This window comes from Homarus americanus, unplaced genomic scaffold (assembly GCF_018991925.1).
Source record: "Homarus americanus isolate GMGI-L3 unplaced genomic scaffold, GMGI_Hamer_2.0 scaffold16712, whole genome shotgun sequence".
Lineage (NCBI taxonomy): Eukaryota > Metazoa > Arthropoda > Malacostraca > Decapoda > Nephropidae > Homarus > Homarus americanus.
In genome coordinates, this window is record NW_024757794.1 from 1,009,281 (window position 1) to 1,030,475 (window position 21,195).

The window sequence follows — 21,195 nt, forward strand, 5'->3', positions numbered from 1 at the left end:
CTGTTGTTGCTGCCACCTCTCGACCTGACGGCCCTACCATTAATTAGTTTTTACTGGTATGGAAGGAATTGAAATGTGGTAATGGTAATTATTTCCATTACAGAGTAGTCAATAAACTACTATACCTCTATATAAATAATTACACTACGAGTCAAATGGAAAAGAATCCGATTATATTGTTAATTGAAAACTTAGACATCGAGATTCACAATTGATTATTCTGCTAACCTGGAAAAGTAATGTCATGTTTGTGTAACGAGAAAGATTACATGATTATATTTTACTTCAATGAAAATAAATTTACCTGTTAATGGCCTTTATACTTCTTTGCCCTTATTAATTAACTTACCCGTTTAGGTTATCCGTGATTGACGAAACTTATTGTTACCCATTATTTATACACCTACACTCGATGTACATGTTGAATCAATATAACCATTTAATGACTATATATCTATTTAATCTATTTATTTTAGCCATCAGTAAGCTGTACGAGAGGTGTCCTGACAGTGGCGCCATCAACACGGTGTATACATCAAGAGGTGAACAACATTTCCTAGGTCCACCACGTGAACCGCCTGCTTAACGAATTAATACTGCCTGTGGTCTGTTGTCGTTAACATAAGGTATTTAACAAACGATTTCATTGGTCAAAAGCGAGTTTGATGTAGCATTAAATTCAGATGGTAAAAGTTTTGCCGAGTTAGCAGGTTGGCGTCCTGCTAGTGGTGGCGAGCATCCTGCCTGACAGAGGCCGCCACACTACTATGAACTTGGTTGAGCAAACAGTACATGTAATTGTCCATCAAGTACACGTAATTGTCTATCATATATACTGTAATTTTTCATCTAGTACTCGCAATTATCTAATAATCACCTTGATGGCCAGACTACCTAGCACACAGTAACCCAGCTAGCACTTAACCCTATCATTATAGTAGGCGCTATACAACAGTACAGTATACGGTTTTCTCTTTATTTATAAGGCAAATTCTGTGGTTACTTACGGAAATGGGTAAATGTGCATATTACAGCAACCATGGAATTTGAAGAGAAAAAGGTGGTTTTCTGATGGGTTTTGATACAATTAGTTCAAATCTGACTTCATTTTAGTGATTTAGTCCCCCCCCCCCTCTTAATAGTTGTATCGATTGCATAGTCTGAATTCCCTGTACTCTGTGCTTACTAACTTATACCTAGCCGGGGATACCCCTAGCGTCCCCGGACCACAGCGCTATGTAATAACCCTAGAGTCACGTGGTCAGCCTCCATGAGAATATAAATAACTGTATTTCTTACCTCACTCCGAGTCAGGAACCAAAATACGTTGTGGGTTCCTCTGTTCTCTAAAGTTTCCTTATATTTAGAATGAAATAATACAATAAACTTCCAATAATCGATATCGCACACAGCACGTTATGGCTCTATGTTGCAATTGATTAAAAATGTCCTGCATCTTAGCACCCACGCCGGATATTGAACGCTAATTGGTTGAATCAAAAGTTTACATTTTTTATTGGATTCGATTGGCTGCGGCCGCCCCCGATTTGATTGGCGGCCGTCCCCCAGCACATGCGCGAGAGGTAAGCGAACGTATGAACACACAATTTGAGCAACTGTGTAGGGGCAACAGGTGCTGGGGCAACAGGTGTTCTGATTTTATTATTTTTAAAATTCAATAATTTCCTTATTATAAATTTGCGACGGAAGTGTAATATAAGAAAATGATCATATAAAAGTGTTTTATCGATTGAATGCAGTGAATTCTGGAATTATGTTGTTGCTGTAAACTGCATAATTATCACAGAAATGTAAGAGAACACCGCTGTCACCAGAAGGAATTGTTCAATTTTGTTCATTTTTTTTGCAGATGTTCTTATCATTATAGTAAGCACAGTATTTTAAGGGAGGTGACATTTATTAGAACCTAATATAACCTGACCTAACCAACCCCCAAAAACCTATCTAACCTTACCAAACTTCCTAAGTGGGGGGGGTCCAGACCCTCCTGCCTCATTAAATAGAAAGTACTTTGTTGAGGTGTCATGGTGTAATATTGTTGCTGTAAACTGCATAATTATCACAGAAATGTAAGAGAACACCGCTGTCACCAGAAGGAATTGTTCAATTTTGTTCATTTTTTTTGCAGATGTTCTTATCATTATAGTAAGCACAGTATTTTAAGGGAGGTGACATTTATTAGAACCTAATATAACCTGACCTAACCAACCCCCAAAAACCTATCTAACCTTACCAAACTTCCTAAGTGGGGGGGGTCCAGACCCTCCTGCCTCATTAAATAGAAAGTACTTTGTTGAGGTGTCATGGTGTAATATTGTTACTGTGGACATGAGATTACACTCAGACCGAGCAGTTTGGTTGTAAAACAAACAGATGACACATGGTTACTTGGCTGATTTTTTTGGAAAAGTATTTATAGTAAATAATTATTTTCTTGACATACAAAGCACGTAGAGGCATCATTTTAGTGTCGTGATCAGTTTTTCACCGTGTTTATCCCAAAATTTTCCTTATCCTTCATGCCCTGCCCACTACAAGTATTTATGATCATTGAGAAAAAATAAAAATTAATACAATTAAAATAAAAAATTAACTCTGATGTTAATTTTTACAATCTCTCACTATGTCATTCTTGGCCTGCCCCTGGCTCTCCACTACTCCACCTTTAGACTCAAGCACCTCTTGACCTAGTTAGTCTCCTCCATTCTCTCCACCTACCCAAACCATATCAGCCGACCTCAGTGCTAAACTTCCCCAATACTCTCAATACCCAACTGCCCCCTTAGCTCTGAACTGGGTTTCCCAACTTTTAGTGTCACATTGCACAACTGTCTCCCCATTCTCATTTCAGTTCGCTCAACCTTGTATGCTAGCCTCTTCAACTTGCCATACATCTTCACACTTCTCACACCATTTATGTACATTTTTCCTATCACATATAAGGAAGGTCCTCTTGCTGTTATTAAGTCTTTAAGCTTCCTCTAGCAACTAATACTTGTAACTGAGCTAACTTCAGCACCACCGCCACTCATCATGTCACCCAGGTATCAGAACTCAACACAATCCACAGGTACTGTACAGGTATAGTGAACACAATCCCAATGTTGAGTGTCTCCAGTCTTTCTAAAGTTGTATGATCTTTTTTTTATTTTTTGCGCGTGATCCAGGTATATATATATATAGTATATATATATATATATATATATATATATATATATATATATATATATATATATATATATATATATATATATATATATATATATATATATATATATATACAGTTAACCCTCACTTTACGCGGTTAATGTAACCCGGAGGGTCCCGCGTAAAGTGAGAAACGCGTAAAGTGAAAAACATAACATATGGGATTAATTGAAATGGAGTCCGGGCCGATCCCCAAACTCCACTTTTTGACGACACACAACTATGTTGTAGTAAAAATATTATCTTAACTTTATGATGGTATGCACACACAATTAATAATTAAGAGAAATATCAATAATATTAGGTTTTTTAACACTTACATTAGTAGAAAAAATGGCTGGGCACACGGGGATGGGCGGTTGGTTCCGAGGCAGAGGGCAGATTATTGGCCCTCACCTGTGTCACTTGTATCAATTGTATCACTATCCACCACAGAGGCTTGCAGGGCCTCTTTGTCAAACTCCCCAAAGTCCATATAAGTCCATATCCTCACCATAATTATCACTATCACTGACTTGGGCCGGCTGTGGTGGGTGGCGGGTGAAGAACTGGTAATGTTTTGATGACTGGGCGACCTTGTGCGCACCATGTTCGCGCAGCTTACACAACATGGCGGATGGCGGGAGGTTTGGATCCAAAAATGGCGCGGCTCGCCAGCCGCTCTCCGCGTAAAGGGGTACACGCACCGCGGAATGTGAGCATCCTGGGTTCCGGCAGGGCACCGCGTAAACGTGGAAACGCGGAATGCGACCGCGTAAAGTGAGGGTTAACTGTGTATATATATATATATATATATATATATATATATATATATATATATATATATATATATATATATATATATATATATATATATATATATATATATATATATATATATATATATATATATATATAATTTTTTTTTTTTTTTTAATAGGCCTAGTTTGGTTGCATAATTATTTCAAAGACTATTATTTCTTTACAGGTTATGTTTGCCAAGGTGCAGAAGAGTGCTGGACACACCAGATCATAATGAGTTATCAAGAATTGCCTGGCAAAGGTACACTTCAGTGAGCAACATTAGGCTACTGTACTTCACCTCTTTTGCAACTTGATGTCACCGTTGACCACGGGTGTCAACCCCATTAAAATATCACCTCACATCACAAAGTTGTTCAAAGTTGTTTCCTGACACTGTACAGCTTAGCGTAAGTTCCACTACACAGGCATGTTTTCGTCGTGCATGCTGTGGGACGCCAGCTTCGGATATTATTGGCACGCAGCAATTAACTATGTACAACTGCTAGATGGTATTAACACTTCTAATTTCCTTTTTTTTTTTAACTTTACTGCCTTCTCTGCATTAAGAATTACTTGAATTATTAAGTAAATGCTAGTAATTTTTATTACTCATGTATATTTTTCCATTACCTGTACTAATTGTATTTTAACATGTGCCTCATAAGTAACATGGTTGAGTTTTTAGAATAAAATCTTATTTTATAAAAGACAATGGTATGTACTGTCAGTGTTTCATGTAGGGGAATATGTTACAGTAAAACCCTGGCAATCTAGCCAGTCTATGACCTGACAAAGGTTAAGGTAAATGATTACAGTACAGGTACAGACCCTGTAAACTGGATCTTAGAAAACTGGTGATTCTCAAAAACCAGACATATATTTTATAACAAATATTTTTTTTATAATGAACTGTACAGTACAGTTCATTATACCTGAGATATGAGAGTATTGGTTGGACCATGACCATGATAGTTACCAACACCATGACCATGATAGTTACCAACACCATGACCATGATAGTTACCAACACCATGACCATGATAGTTACCAACACCATGACCATGATAGTTACCAACACCATGACCATGATAGTTACCAACACCATGACCATGATAGTTACCAACACCATGACCATGATAGTTACCAACACCATGACCATGATAGTTACCAACACCATGACCATGATAGTTACCAACACCATGACCATGATAGTTACCAACACCATGACCATGGTAGTTACCAGCACCATGACCATGATAGTTACCAACACCATGACCATGGTAGTTACCAGCACCATGACCATATTCTAAAATGGATTAGGGTGTGGTTACAGAACAGGAAACCGAGTGAGCATTAACGGCACTAAATCCCACTGGATCAACGTCACTAATGGAGTTCCCCAAGGCTCAGTACTTGGACCATTATTATTTATTATATATATAAACGATATAGATATCGGCGTAGACAGCAACATTAAGTAAATTTGCTGATGACACTAAAATAGGGCGTGTAATTAAATCTGACGATGACTCCGCAAAACTACAGGAAGATCTAAACAAATTTTTCGAATGGTCTGAAAAATGGCAGATGAGATTCAATGTGGACAAATGTAAAGTTCTCAGTATAGGAGATGTAAACAGGGAAACCAGATACCAGATGAACAATGATGTTATTGAGAAATCCGACTGCGAGAAAGATTTAGGAGTAATGATAAGTAGGAATCTTAAGCCAAGTAAATAATGTGTATTTGCTCGAAACAAGGCTAATAGAGTACTTGGGTTCATACAAAGGCGTGTTAGTTACAAGACTAGCGAGGTCATCTTAAAACTATATCTTGCACTTGTGAGACCCCACTTGGTTTACGCAGTTCAATTCTGGTCACCGTATTACAGAATGGATATACAGTAGAATCCTTGGAAAGAATTCAGAGGAGAATGACAAGACTAATCCTGGGCATTAGGAACTTTGAGTACAGAGACAGGTTAAAGCTTCTTAATTTGCACTCCCTCGAGAGACGTAGAGTGAGGGGCGATATGATAGAGGTGTATAAATGGAAGTCAGGGATGAACAAAGGGGACATTACAAAGGTACTCAAACTATCACACCAGGAGCGAACTCGTAACAATGGTTTTAAATTAGACAAATTTAGATTTAGGCGCGAAATAGGTAAACATTGGTTTGGAAATAGAGTAGTGGATGAGTGGAACGAGTTACCAAACATCATCATTATCTCGAATACGCTGGATAGCTTCAAACGTAGGTTGGATGGATACATGAGCAATAGGGGTTGGGTGTAAATGGGACTGCCCAGTAGGTGCCAATAGGCTGGCTGCAGTTTCCTCCATTCTTATGTTCTTATGATAGTTTCCAACACCATGACCATGATAGTTTCTAGTACCATGACCATGATAGTCACCAGTACCATGAGTGAAATTTTATATTGGTGAGTTATGTTGTCGAGTGAAATATGTAGACAAACATTATGTCCTTTACAGCATTCTAAGAGTTCACTTGTCTCTCTCTCTCATTACATTTAACTCTTTCATTCTATTAATCTGCCTTATTTTGGGTGCTGTTTGTGCATCTGCATGTGTTCCTTGTCTGCCAGAAATGAAATTTTCAGTTGTATAACATTTTTTATTACAATTACTTGTTTTAAGTACAGTATTATTTGGCATGGCGACAGTGTTTTGCCAAAATTGTTGTCCTGAAGTTTTCGTGTGATAATGATATGGATTCAGTTAATATGTACAGCATTACCAGGCTTTACTGTGATTTTGTTTGATGATGCTTGCAGGGTTTTGCATGCCAGTCATTGTTAGTGCTAGAAATTTATAATTTTATCTCTACAGCGGAGCAGGAATTAATTGATTGATGTTGTGACTGTATGTCTATGATCTTAAGTTGTTTATATGTCATCAGTTGTATATTTACTTGACTCAGTTTTCAACAGATATTTATACCAGATGTTCAAATAGTGTACATACTGTACTGTATTCCTTGTAGGTGGGTGGTGTGCATATACAGTACTGTACTGAGACGGTTCCTCTGCAATGAGTTTGGTTGCTTGTCCACACATCCCAGGTGTCGGGTGTTCATGTCTTGTGATCACTTCCTTCCATGATCTTTATGGGATTGCATAAAATTTTGTCTGTGTGTTAGGAACCAACACTGTACTTCACTGCACTGTACTATACAGTTCTGCACTGCACTGTACAGTACTGCACTGTACTATACAGTACTGCACTGTACTGCACTGCACTGTACTATTCAGTACTGTACTGCACTGTATACAGTAGATAGAATGTGATTTCTAAGTTACAAGGCATACTTATAAAGAATTGCATTTGTTTGTTAAAAAGAAAAAAATTATTATATTTTCAGGATCATCATTAGGAAGCTGTAGAACATTTGCAGATAACCACCGAGGGGGAGTTAACTCTGGTGGACGTAGGCAGAGCAGGAGAAGGAAGGGTAAAGGCAGGTGAGATACCAAGAAATATTTGTCTTGCTGTGTTGTCTTCATCCACCATTGTTGGAGATAATGAACAATAAATGGTATTGAGTAACATTTTTCATTGATATAGGCAGCGTTATTTTCATCATTGGTGAACAATCCCGTCAGTCTGATAATCAAACTGCTTTTATGACTGCTATTTTAGCTTCCCCAAATGATAACATGTTTGTACAATTATCAGTTTCTTTTATAATTTAACATAGTCATTTCAAAGACAATTAAATGGGGGCCTTAGAATAACAAGGCCACCTCTCCTCATAATAACAATTAATTTCTTGTCCCCCTTTGCACATCATTGTTCAGTATGTATGTGTATATGTGTACCCAAAACTATACTGTATGGATGAAATCAGATGATAAACTTTCTGGAAAAGTTAGTACAGCTACTGTAATACAGTAGTACTGTAGTCTTATAGTTGTGACTAAAATCCTGTTGTTATGACATAATTTAACTACTTTACATGTACTATCCTAAATGTTGTAAAGATTTTTAACTCTTGGATCCAGTATCATCTGTCAGCCACCCACCAACTGCTAGGCCACCACTCCCACACAACAAGGGTCTAAGTGCACTCGTTAACGCGTAGAAAAGGTTTACACTTTCCGTCATATAGATAATGTTTTAATTGAAGTAGGACGACCATTTTTTCCACCCCAAAAATTTAAAACATTTAACTGAATTTTATTTTCAGTTTATTAGGGATGGTGCCATGGAAGACACACCCCTTACTTAGCAGGGAGTACTGTACTGTATTTAGAATTTTTATTTTGGCTGTGGCGGCTTCCTCATCAGTGGTATCAACTCTTTCTCTGCCTTTTTTCTTAAATTACCATATATTAACATTTTCCTTTTTTTCCCTAAGGAACAGTTATAATAGAAGTTTTTATCCATTTTGGTAAAGGTTTCATGAGGTTATAGTTGTAAAAACTCACAAATTATGAGAATGAAAAATAAACCTTTGTTTATATCTAGTGATAATCACTTATTTTATACTGTACTCATTCAGACACTCATTATGGTTGTGACTACAGCGTTAAATCATCGAGCCTCAAGATGTTGAATATATTATTCATCAAAATATTCAAATAGTGCAAACAGTACAGTATTAATTTTACAAAAAATATAAATATAACATTCTAGAATACCAGGATATATTCATAATTACCAGTACTGTACTGTACTGTACTGTATAAAACAAAATATCAATGTTCTATAAATTGATGCTTAGATGAGATGCAGTTTAAATCTATAATTTCTCATCAGATAACAAAGCCATTTTAATGAAGCCTTAATATCTGAATATTGTATGAGGGTAAATTTACCAGTACAGTTCTGTATAAAATTCACACATGGCTTCCAGCGGCATCATTACAAACATAGTTACCTGTACTGTGTGATGATGGAAAGCAGTTTTATTGTAAGATGAAGTTCATTACAAATAAATGAGGTACATAATGCAGTGTAATAACTATGGTAGTGTTATACAGACACAATAACTATGGTAGTGTTATATAGACTCACAATAACTATGGTAGTGTTATTTCATACAATCATCCAAATACACAGACATCTCATTAAGGCTCAAGAGTCACCACTTTGTAGATAAAAAAAGGAACCTTGTCACCAATACTAAGTACCAGGTAAAACACCGCACATACAGAGGGAACAACCAAGTGTGTTCCACATTAAATGAGAATATTGTACAGTACTGTAATAAGGTCTTATGTCTGACTGGGCAAACAGTATTTACAAGTGTTGTTAGTTTGGCGATTCTATTTGTGTCACTCTTCTGGTGACACTTATGTTACTATCATGGAAACTGCCAGAGAATTGTTTTAATTCATCTGTATTGTAAAAATTTGATTTTTATTAAGATATTTTAAAGGAATTTGATGATTTTTCTTGCTGTTTTAAAGAAATGTATTGACTTTCTCCAGTTTGAATTCTTAACACTACAACCTCCACTCTCCAGGGCATTGCTAAACTAACCAGTAGTCCTCCTCCACCCAATATATTGTACAGTACAATAAATCACGAGCAGTAGAACACCAGGACCTTTCACAGGGCAAATAAACATTTCTGTACTTGCTTCTTTATATAGAATATGAATTTTTTTAATAAATTAGAAGAGGCATACATGATGCAGTATGTCAGAACACATATTTGCTTGGCTGACCACCAACAGCCCAGTTTAATATTGACAGTAAAGCACCAGTAATTTCACAAGAAAACTCAACTTCATATGTGTACATTCCTCTACATGTACAATAAAAAACCCACAGCTAACTCCCTCCCTCCCTCTTTTCCCTCCTTCCTTCTTCCCTCTTTCTTCCTCCTCCCTGCCAAAAATGATGAATTGAAAATATTGCCAGTTGTTAAGGAGAAAATATATACGCATCTTATTTACAATGACTTCACTCCTCCAGAGAGCTTCCCCCTGAGTGATGACTGCAATAGAAAGATTTCCAGCTTCCCCTATTACCATAGTGCATATCTTCTTCATCCTCATTTTCCCCTTATCATCTCTCCTGTTCACTCCTTATTCGTTTTCACCCCCACAATGCAGGCCGTATTCCTATACCCAATGCCCCTGTTATTGTCCTCGCCTGCCTCCTGTAATAAAGTTACAGGAGCGAATTCATAACAATGGTTTTAAATTAGACAAATTTAGATTTAGGAGCGAAATAGGTAAACATTGGTTTGGAAATAGAGTAGTGGATGAATGGAGCAAGTTACCAAACATCATCATTAACTGGAATACGCTGGATAGCTTCAAACATAGGTTGGATGGATACATGAGCAATAGGTGTTGGGTGTAAACGGGACTGCCCAGTAGGGGCCAATAGGCTCGCTGCAGTTTCCTCCATTCTTATGTGTTGTCCCTTTCTCAGCTGAGCTTATTCTTAGCAGGTGACTGTCGTTTTTTCATTGATCTTTCATTTATTAAGTGAATTTCTTTATGCAGGTACAGTATATGTTGAACTTCTCCTTGAACTTTGCCTTAACTGTTGAACTTTCAAATAAATGCTGAACTTTATCTGTATCTATTGAAATACCCTTCGATGATTGAACTTCTCTGTACAGGTGTGTGTTGAACTACTCTTTAAATGTTGAAATTCCCTTTGATGATTAAACTTTTTGACTGTTGAACTTTTCCTTTAAATGTTGAACTTTCTTGTACAGATATGTGTTGAACTTCCCTTTATCTGTTGAACTTCCCTCTGATGATTGAACTTCCCTGTACAGGTATGTGTTGCCTTTCCTTTTAAATACAGTATGGAACTTCCCTGTACAGGGTCTGTTGATCTTCCCTTAAATGGCGGCCATTGTCGGTGGAAGTTAGCTGTAGGGATGGCAACCATCATCAGTGGACGTTTCATGTTCCTTGCATTACGTTTTTGTTTGTATTGTGGCGGAGGACGGGATTCTTACCAGCCGGTTAAGTGTTAGAAACTGGACTTCCCTTTACAAACTTGATCTTCATTATATGGATTAACTTCCCTTTATCTTGTTGAATTAAATTAGTTGTTTTGGCCTAAAGGGGCAAAATATATAGCCAGTAGTGTTTTATGGATTGTTGATTAAAGTTTTTATGAATTGCTGAAAGAGGAATTGTTTTGTCTGTTGTAGTTGTATCCTGACTACTGAACATTATATGCACAGTGAATTGAAAAGAATCATTGTGGATATCAAAATTCACTTTGTACTCTGTGCGTGTATGTGTCCAAGTTAAGGATATGAACAAGTATGGGATATTTCTACTTGCTGTCTTAGTTTCCCCTTTCTTTTATCATCACTTTTCACACTAATCTGTCATCCTTCTCTTGGTTATATTCTCTCTTGTCTGAGGTTTTTCTGCCACCTTGAGCCACTCTACACAAATATGGAAAAGGAGTGAAAATATTAAGTTCAAAAGTTCACACTGTATTTATCGTTGCTTGCTAGTGATCAGGAAATTAAATCAAATGGTCTAAAGTCACAACTTTTCATAATTACTAATGGCAGCATCCATGTGCATATCACTGGTGATATTTAATTACTGTAAAAAATCCATCTTATGTTAGTTTTAATGCACAGTTCTGTTCACTGTAAGGTAAAATGTTTATTAGCAGTTAAGTTCAGTGTCAGGATTGAATTATCTAAGGTTGATCAATTGAAATGTTGTAGATGATAAAGCTGTTCTTATTGTCCGAGCATAACCTGTGGCTTAATTACACCAGGGAGTCATAACCTTCTGTATGTATTGTTGAAAAATGAAGAGTAGCCCTAGGTTTATATTACTCTTTTGTATTTAAAGGTAAACCAAAAGCAACGGTAAATTTTCAATTAAAGTTCACTCGCATATTAGTGACCAACTATATATTTATTTATGGGTTATGGTCCTTTTGAAATTAGATTTTGGAACATATTATTTAGTAATGTTGCTGTATTGAAGTGCAGTATGTTCCCTTAAGTTTATAAAAGTTACATGGTGAAATTTTATTTTGACATTAACACTTTAATTGAGTAGTACATAAGTATTGTCTTAAACATGATAATTTAGATTTTTGTTCAATATGTGAAATGTTTCAGAAAGTTTAATTGTATCTTTTGATTTTAAATTTAATTTGATTCAGTTCTTTACTAATAATTAATCTCACATCTTGAATATTGAGTTGTACACAACACTGTTTCAGGTACAGTCTTCTAAGAGAAAATTTTTGAGTCAGATGGCGGGATTATGTCTGACACATACCTGTCGGCACTTTGCTCGCAAGCGAAAATTTCAATGTTTAAGCAGTTTGGAAGTACTGTACTGTACATTAACTTAAAACTCTTCGATAGTGGGCGAGAGATCTCTCTACACATGAACTTTTCAAACTTTCTTCCTGTTGTAACTGGCTTGGAGAGCAAGTCTCATCTTGTCCTCACACATCTCTCAGGAGTAGAAACTAGTTCTATTTTTTTTTTTTGCCTTCTTTCGACAGTTGCTTGCGCTGTGGGAACCAGAGTGGTTGTGGTGTGCTTTGCTGTTGACAATGGAGTGGAGCAATGAAATGACCGTAAAGGTCATTGAGGAATATGAAAGGAATCCAACTCTGTGGGATATGTCTAGCCCAGATCACAAGGATCGTGAGAAGAAGAGCAGTGCATGGAAGAAGCTGGCCGAGTGCATGGGGGCTGAGGTTTCGGAAGTCCAACGAAAGATACACAATCTTCGGAACCAGTGGACTGCAGAACACCGGAAGTTGAATGCCCAAAGATCTGATTCTGGGATGGCCGGACCCAAGACAAAGTGGCCTTACTACGATGTACTATCATTCATTCGATTGTCACTCGAAGCAAGACGAAGGAAATCAAATTTGGCTCAGGCCGCCCTTCTTCACTTGAGGTCCAAAAAGACAGAGTAGGTTCTCAATGTCAGTTGATGACATTCTCTGGAAGTTTTGAAATTGGACTTTCAGATGCAGTTTCTTCTGTATTGTTGCATGTGCTTCTAGTACTCCATGTCTAGCAGTCCATAATTGATCCACCTTGGCTGCATTCATATTCTTCTTCGTTTCTTGATAAAAAAAATGACCATCAGTGGTAGCGATGCTGCTCTGATAATATTCTTGTCCACACATGGAACCCTCCTGTCCCAGACTGGCAGAGCAAAAGGTGTAACTGATTATGAAGAAATCTTGACATTTTTTCCTGAGAGGTTCCCTCTAGAGAAGTGTCGACATATACTCTCAAAATATTTTCCTCTCAGGCGTACATGACTGAGAGAAGTGTCGACAGAAGAGTGTCAGGTGTAATCCCACCTTAATCAGTTCTATCTTTCCACTACTCAGGGAATATTAGTATTCATGAAGTTTTTTGGGATATTTCATTGTCTTCCTGAAAACTAACTCTCCCATTCTGAACATTCTGCTTACAACCTACTGTTCAGCCACATTGAACCCAAACTTTCATATTAGGCATCTTCCACCCAGTTTATCTTTTGTAATTTTTAAATCTTTTGGTTAAACTTTGTTTCTATGATAACTTCATTTCCCTTAATATTTGTTGATGAAGTAAACCTTTGAACAAAGCCTTATAAAGGTCATTAAGTTACTCATTTCAACAGTCCAATTGCTTTCACTTTACTGTCTTCCTTATATAATTTAGAATAGGTATCCTTGCTTCTGTTCAACAAGTAAAGGATTACTCTTCTCCACAGCTTGTTGTGAGGTCCTCTTCCATCACATTTAGTTTTCTCTCTAATCAGGGCTGTGCATATTTTCCCATTCACAGTTTAAGACAAGTGTACCCAACAGAATACACTTGGGATATCACATACCCATCCTTGTTGTCAGAACTTGCATGATTTTGATAACAATAACAGAACACAAAGATAAAATATCTCATGTGATAAATCTGTAAGAACATACAGGTATACCTTGCCATACATTACCTTGTTAAATGTTTTTCGTGGATTAGAGAAAGAAATAATCTTTTTCCCCAAAATTCCAAACAACAATTTAAGGCGCACAACACCCGCCTGTTTCCTCCACTACAGTCACACTAATATTACCTCTGTTACAGCCACACTAATATTACCTCAGCTACAGCCACACTAATATTACCTCAGCTACAGCCACACTAATATTACCTCTAACAGCCACACTAATATTACCTCAGCTACAGCCACACTAATATTACCTCAGCTACAGCCACACTAATATTACCTCAGCTACAGCCACACTAATATTACCTCAGCTACAGTCACACTAATATTACCTCTGTTACAGCCACACTAATATTACCTCCAAAACATTATATTATTAAACTACAGTTATTAATATATTTAAAAATAATTGTTTTCATTATAAACTCAACAGATATTAAGATATTTAAATATAAATCTGTACAGTACTGTACTGTATACTAATTATTGGTAACTGGTGTTTTTGTTCATGTTAGACACTACTGTACATGTAGTGTACAACTGCACCGAGCATATGTAAGGTAACACTAATGGTGCCTGTGTTCATACCAAAGGAACTGTAAAAATAGAAGAAAAAGAAACTGTCCAGCTATCTTTGGACCTGCAGTATATTATAAACATCCATCCTTAGATGTAGAGGCAAGTAATCTTGGCACTTTGTTTCAATAACTCCACCACCTCAGCTGTGCAGTCTCCTCAACCATCTCAGGTATCTTTTGTATCTAAATATTTATTTTACCTCATGATTATATACAGTAATTAATATCTTGGTGAACAATTTTTTACCAGAAATGCATGCAGGAACATAACCCACAATGTTGAACTTGTCTAGAACACGTACACTTGTGAGGTATACCTGTATGTGAACTTTATGGAAATTATCACACATTTGAGACTAGAGTACAGTATTATTTATTTATTTTATTCAATTGGGAATTGGTCACAGACCCAGTCAAATACTGTATAATGAGTAAAAAGAACATACAGTATCCCAAAGTACACACACACCTGTAGTAGAACTCTGAGAATAACACAAAAGACTTATTTCCATTATAGAGCACATGCTCATTTGGAAAATGATCTTGTCCCTTGTGTCATTCTAATGGGTTTGTATAGCCCTGCTAATAACTTTTAGTCTAGGTATATTAGCAAGTCCTAGAGCTTTTAATCAGAAAGCAAACACACGTGTACTTGATACAGTACTTATGAAGCCATGCTTTTGTTAATAAACCTCCACAGTGACTGGAGTAATTAGAATACAGTAGTTAAGTAGACAATCTTTTGTATTTGTAAGTACACTTTGTTTGTGTACGTTATATTCATAAGTTCACATGATGTACATATAGCACAAACATTTCTCTAATTTCAATTTGGGCTCCAGTAGTTTTGAGGACTAAATTTTTGCATAGAACTATTTCTATATACTCCACTAGTAACAAGATTTTTCTTTGTACCTTTCCAGTGGAACAAATGGATATGAGGCCCCCCGCATTGTAAGGGTTACTTGCGCCAAATTTTGAAACTGAGAAAATCTCGTTTAAAGTTTTTCTAACTTCTAACAAGCATAACTTTGTTGTTTTTTTAGATACAGCATTAATTTTGTATGCATTTTGAAGCTAAAGGACTCTATGCTTGCAGATGGTAGGTAGTGCATCATGAAGTAATGTACTGGGTTGTTGACTTGAAGCAACAAATCTCCCACCTGCTTATGGCTTTTTTACTTTAATCGATATCAGAGTGTAGATCCCACCACAACAAAGCGGAGGGAGAGGTATTCCACGCACATTGGCTGGAGGGGCCGTGACGTAGATAGCAGAGACTCACTGTGATTGGCCGCCTGCTCCTCACACTCGCTCACTGACGGGACGAGAGCACCTGACGACACGAAAACCGAGCCCATGCTTTCCTGTCTGCACAAATCGATGTTACACCCTATTTTGAAAGGGCTTTCAACCTTGTTTACAGTCTAATAAGGAGAACTTATCCACTACCATCATATAGAGCTATGCCAAAAATAGTGCTTTCCAACAAAAAATGGGTTTCGCCCTGGATGGTCTGAGTTACCCTTACGATGCGGGGGCCTCAAATACAGTAATATCATATATATGGAAGCCATGATACTACTGTATATATCCATTTGTTCCATTGGAAAGGTACAAAGAAAAATCCTGTTACTACTATACCAGAAAGAGTTTAAAAAAAATTTGTTTTGTAACAATCTAATTCCAGTCTTCATTCAAATAGAGACAACTTTTTGGTGATGGCACCTTTGCTATTTTCCAGTTAATTTGCTTTAATTTATTTTGGTTCCATCAATAAAGTTTGTTTGGCATTTCTGAACAGATTAATCTGCCTTGTACAGTATTGTGCAAGCAGCAACAGCTTGATTGTCACATCACTGGTGATAATTATGCCTGTGACTGCCACAGCAGCTGAAGCACTGTTATTTGGACAACTCTCTTTCTTTTCACCAGTGTGGCAGTCATGCAACATCTGATTACCAATTCTTTATACAATATCTTCTAATCTGTCACAGTTATGTGCAAAAATGCCACTTTCTACTGGCAGATATTTAAGGGTGTTCCCTGGAGACTATAAAGGTCTTTATTTTTCTTTTACCCTTAATGCCTTTCATTAAGACAGAGGTCACCTGTGTGAGTGTTTTATGGAGGATATCATAATCTGACAAAGGTTCTCATAGGTCTTTGGGTAAGTACATTAAAGAGTTTGGTAAAACTGACAGTAGTTATTTTGGGTACTGTGATGTTTGTGTTTTGTAGCACTAGTTTGTCTGTCTTTGTACTTGGTTCTTTAGTTGATTTGTCTTGTAACTGAATACAGTAATGGTTTCATTGGGTCAAGGAGAAATAGTGTTCTAAATTTTTTGGGTACTGCTCTGTATAGTCTCGACCTCTCCCCTTTGGTATTCTCAGAAATTGAGGGAAAATATTTTACTAATTCTTAATCCTCTTGGGTATTGAACATAAGTTGGAACACTTGATTTTTTAACCACCTTTATTACACGCATGTTGTGGTATGGGTCTGTTGGCTGGCTGTATGTATGATTATGTATGTATGTATGTATGTATGTATGTCAGTAAACTTATTCCAGAACATGCTTGTGTGTATTGTATCAGTACAGATATTTGAGAAAACTTTTGTGAGTGAAAATGTTGGGGGAAGAATGAAAACAAATTAAGAATAACGTAATTTAGTAGGAAAACTCTGCCTGTATATTATGTATATAAACTTAAATACATTAGATAAAAAATTTATGAAACAAATGATAACAAAACATCGTCTAAAATTGAATGTATGTGTGTATGGTGTACTGATCGGCATGTTAAGCTTTGCAAGTGAGTGGACCCGGGTTTGATCCCCGGGCAGGGTGAAAACGGGCAGGTTTTCCGCCATTTGCCTCTTTACCCAGCAGTTATTGGGGACCTGGATGTTAATTATTTGATTTTCAGATAATTTTCTAGGGTAATGGTTTAGCCAGTGCAATTGGCGAGTTGTCTGGTCTTTTTTAATTATTCCTTAACTCCGGGTCATACAACTAGTTAACATTGGGTGTGGTTGTTGTGTTGGTGACCGCTTCTACACTCTGGGTTCACGAAGAGGCAAGTGAGGCGATGGGACTTTTTCTTGGTGAGTATACATGATCATGATTCTGGCCACCCAACCGTAAAGTGGGAAAAGCTTGAAAGAAAGGTAAAATCACTATGGTTTAAAATTGTTTGTTGTGGGAAGCACTCTGTCATCTACTACCTCTCCCTTCTTGTCTTCACTATTAGCAACTTTATAGTTTTGCAAAATTGTTCATACCTTTTAATTGTGATTGTATAGAGGTGCCTTTTGCTGTTTGGGATATTGTACTCTGACTTCAATATTTCTGTAGTGAGGTTATAGTTGATTGTCATATTATTCTCCTTATTTTATCAGACATGTTTTGAATATATTTGCTCATCTGTCCTTTAATTTGAGGGAATAAATATTTTCAAGTGTTTTTCCTCTTACAGGTGGTTCAAGGGAAGAAGATTGTTACAAGGAAGAGGAAGTATTAGAGATCAAGCTAAAGAATCAGGAAGCAGTACAGAAGAACTAGCTGGGACCTCTGGTGGTAGAGGAGTTAAGAAGACCTCCCAACTGGAAGATGAATCTCCTGTAGACCAAAAAGTAATTGAAAATGTTGTAGAAGGAAGCAGCAATTGGTAGATGATAAAGAAGACACTTGTCTTGAAGTTAAGGAGACTGGGATAAGTGATGATCACATAGAGAAAACACAAAATTATAGCAGTGAAGAGGGAGCAGCAGACAGTTCTACCAAAGAAGTTGGGAGAAAGGTTGATGCAATGGATCTTGCAGCCCAGATTGGAGATAGAAAAAATAAGTTATTGGAAATGATGTCTCGTCAGTTTAACTCTACCACCATCCCAGAGGGATCTGTGCCTCCAGATCCAAAGAGAACTGGACGAGTCCCCAGGCTTACACGGAAACGAAAGAGTGAAGTATTAGATGCTGTAGAGAAGACACCTGAAACACCAGTTACACAACAGACACCACCACCTCCAGCAAATACAAATACCATACACCCCATTACTAATGCTCTAAAGAAAGTGAGGAAAGAGACCTCTGAACCCCCTACACCTAATACTTCACCAACTGCTTCGTCCAGTACTACCTCCACACAGGGACGAACAAGAAGAGGTTTACAAGATAGAAAATCTGGTGGTGAAAAAGATCTCATTGAAGAGACCACCAGTACTCCTGAAGTCCCAGAGATCGAGTTCAAGACGGAGGAAGGGACACCAAGTACCCGAGGGAAAAAAAGGGGTGGGCAAGCCTTTGGTGGAGGATGGCGATGCAGGAAATGATTCTGAAACTGAATCGCCCATTATTCCTGCCAAAAGTCGTAGTAAGGCTCGGTCGAGTTCAGAAGAAGATTCTCAGAATGCTAATACAGAATCACATACGTCGTCAAATGCAAACAAAAGATCGTGGAAGAGGTAGAACCATTGTTGATAACGAGCTCATGACGCCTTTCGGGCGTGGAAAAGGAAAAGGAGGAGCATCGTTAAAGAAGATTACAGTTGTGATAACAAGGGACGTGGGAAACAGAGAAGTGATGGTGAGAAATCTGATGATGCAATGAACACCAATATAACTCCAGGTTCAAGTCGAGGCCGTGGAAAGGGAAGAGTTTCTAACGAAGAGGGTATTAGTTCTTCCCTCAATAATTCCAATAATTCACCGGTCAGTGGCTCGGGGAGAAGAGGCAGAGGAAAGGTTGAGGGAGAAAAAGAGGGAACTTCAGAACCTGAGGCAGGCAGCCGACAGAGGCGTAACAGCGCGAGTTACAGGCGACACTTACCTCAGTCTGAACCAAAACGATCACAGCGCATCTCCAACTCCCGGGATGGTAGTCTTGATTCTTCCAGTACTGTCAAGAAGGGGAAACAGAAGACAATTCCTGAAATGCTAAAAAGGCAAGAAAGTGTACCCATGACTAAAGCTTATCCAAGTAGAGGAGGAAAGAAGGAAGATTCAGACATAGGATTCACCAAAACAGGCAAGAAAAAGAAGAAACATTTCAAAGGCCTGAGTTATTCATTTAAGAGGAAGAAAAGGAGAGAAAGGGGAAGGATGGGTTATGGAAGGCTTGGTTTTGATAATTCTCAAGAAACGGATTGATAGTCTCTGAGGAAATTGACGTGGAATCTATAGACTCTTCGTCACAAGACGTCCCCTCAGAGCAACTTTCATATCAGGGGCAGGACGGGATGGAAGATGCACTATCAGAAACAGCAGACAATGATATTGAAATGGAAAATGTGGAAACTCCTGAAGCAGATGGGGAAGCTGATGATTTGGAAGATTTAAATCCAGAAGAAGCCTTAGTAAATCCTGTTCATAGTGAAGTTGAAGATATTCCTGCAGATGAAGAATTGAGTGATGACATAGATGTAGAAAATATTGATGAAGATTTTGTGGATAAAGACAAAATTGATGAGGATGTAGACAATGAGAGTCATGAAGACAATATCAAAAGCTCTGAAATTTGTGAAAAAGTTGATGAAGGAAAGGAAGCCACTGATAGTACAAATGAAGAGTCATCATTAAAACTTGCTGTCGTGGATAATTCAGCAGAACCTACTGTATTGAAGAACTCTGATGAGACAATAAGTGGTGTCAGTAAAGATGCTACTCCTATTAATATTTCAACTGAAGAAATAAAAAAAATTACCACTAGCATTGAAGGTGGTGATGCTGGAATGGCACTTAACGAAGAGTTGGTCAAAGAAGTTTTGGTTGATAATGAATCGAGTTCAGCTGAAGGTTTGGACAAAGAAGTGAAGCTCAGTGAGATTACAGAAGTGAAGGTAACAATGGCAGACTCAGAACCTGATGGTCATGTTACAAGCAAACCAACTGAAGAAATTGTACTTGAGGAAAATAAGGATACACCAGCAGGGGACACACTTTCATACGCATCTCATTATTCATCTAATTTACTCAATGATACTGATTGTCCAGTAGCAGAGTTGGAACATTCAGCAACCCCTGGAACTGAGGATATGCTTCCTGAAGAAAGTGCTACTGTAGCAATTGGAGAAAAAGCACTTGAAGAAAATCCTACACAACAGTCTAATGATGAATCCCAATCAGTATCAGGAGAAAATGTTCCCATAATGGCCAATGAAGCTGGAAGTGTTGCTGTTCCATCAGAAATGGGAATCACTCCTTCTCAGGAAGTCATATGTAAACATCTCTTAAGCCACACCAGTGGGGACTCTTCCTTCAAATGATCCTGGCAATCGACACTTAGGGAAAGCCGACACAGTGTGAGCAAAAGAAGGTTAGATGATCTTGGTGTTGAAGGACATAACTCTGACTCCAGTGACTCCTTAAGTGAAGCTCAATCCACTGGGAGAAGGCGTGAGGAAAAGCAAGAGGTTAAGTCGTAATAGCTCGCCCACATCCCTTGCCATTGCTGCTCCAAGATCTCCCGAGGATGCTGGTAAAAACCAGTCTAAACCCATCGGTACACAGTCGGCCTATGTTGTAAGTAAACATTCTTGAAGCATTTCTTTACTACTGTATCATGTAAGAAACCTGCCAATTATATTTGTTTTGCTACTACAGTAATAGGTAAGTCACCCAGCTGGAAATTGATGCATGTCACTATATATTTGTGCAAATTAAACTACTATTGTA

At 37.6% G+C, this 21,195-nt stretch overlaps 3 protein-coding genes across 8 annotated transcripts in view; all 3 read left to right on the plus strand.

Moving 5' to 3' along the window:
- Positions 1-467: 467 nt before the first annotated feature.
- Positions 468-18,195, plus strand: LOC121857781. Of its 4 annotated transcripts, XM_042353970.1 has the most exons (6): positions 468-626; positions 4,196-4,418; positions 7,396-7,495; positions 10,713-10,775; positions 12,497-12,915; positions 18,000-18,195. In XM_042353970.1, exons 5-6 carry the CDS (start codon positions 12,548-12,550, stop codon positions 18,193-18,195), a joined length of 564 nt encoding a protein of 187 aa, XP_042209904.1. In that variant the 5' UTR covers positions 468-626; positions 4,196-4,418; positions 7,396-7,495; positions 10,713-10,775; positions 12,497-12,547. The 4 variants fall into 4 exon arrangements, 3 of the variants coding, with proteins under 3 accessions (XP_042209904.1, XP_042209903.1, XP_042209906.1); XM_042353969.1 differs by lacking the exon at positions 10,713-10,775; XM_042353972.1 differs by lacking the exon at positions 10,713-10,775 and having other exon boundaries at positions 4,196-4,270.
- Positions 18,196-18,383: 188 nt separating this feature from the next.
- LOC121857648 (retinitis pigmentosa 1-like 1 protein) lies at positions 18,384-21,060 on the plus strand. Its single transcript, XM_042353710.1, has 4 exons — positions 18,384-18,792; positions 19,151-19,549; positions 19,675-20,739; positions 20,891-21,060. The coding sequence occupies exons 1-4, from the start codon at positions 18,384-18,386 to the stop codon at positions 21,058-21,060; spliced, it is 2,043 nt and encodes a 680-aa protein (XP_042209644.1).
- The window catches only part of LOC121857779 (histone-lysine N-methyltransferase EHMT2-like), a 30,378-nt gene continuing 29,969 nt past the window's right edge, over positions 20,787-21,195 (plus strand). For all 3 annotated transcript variants that reach the window (XM_042353966.1, XM_042353967.1, XM_042353968.1), the window contains exon 1: positions 20,787-21,042. The gene's annotated coding sequence lies outside the window, so the exon portion shown is untranslated. The remainder of the gene's footprint in view (positions 21,043-21,195) is intronic.

Excerpts from the sequence above, each read along its gene's own strand:
- LOC121857648 (XM_042353710.1), top strand. The coding sequence starts at position 18,384 with ATGTCTCGTCAGTTTAACTCTACCACCATCCCAGAGGGATCTGTGCCT. Across the intron at positions 19,550-19,674 it reads CATAGGATTCACCAAAACAG|TCTCTGAGGAAATTGACGTG; the intron begins GCAAGAAAAAGA and ends ACGGATTGATAG. Across the intron at positions 20,740-20,890 it reads TCCTTCTCAGGAAGTCATAT|TGAAGCTCAATCCACTGGGA; the intron begins GTAAACATCTCT and ends TGACTCCTTAAG.
- LOC121857781 (XM_042353970.1), top strand. The coding sequence starts at position 12,548 with ATGGAGTGGAGCAATGAAATGACCGTAAAGGTCATTGAGGAATATGAA. Across the intron at positions 12,916-17,999 it reads TTGAGGTCCAAAAAGACAGA|GTGGTTCAAGGGAAGAAGAT; the intron begins GTAGGTTCTCAA and ends TTCCTCTTACAG.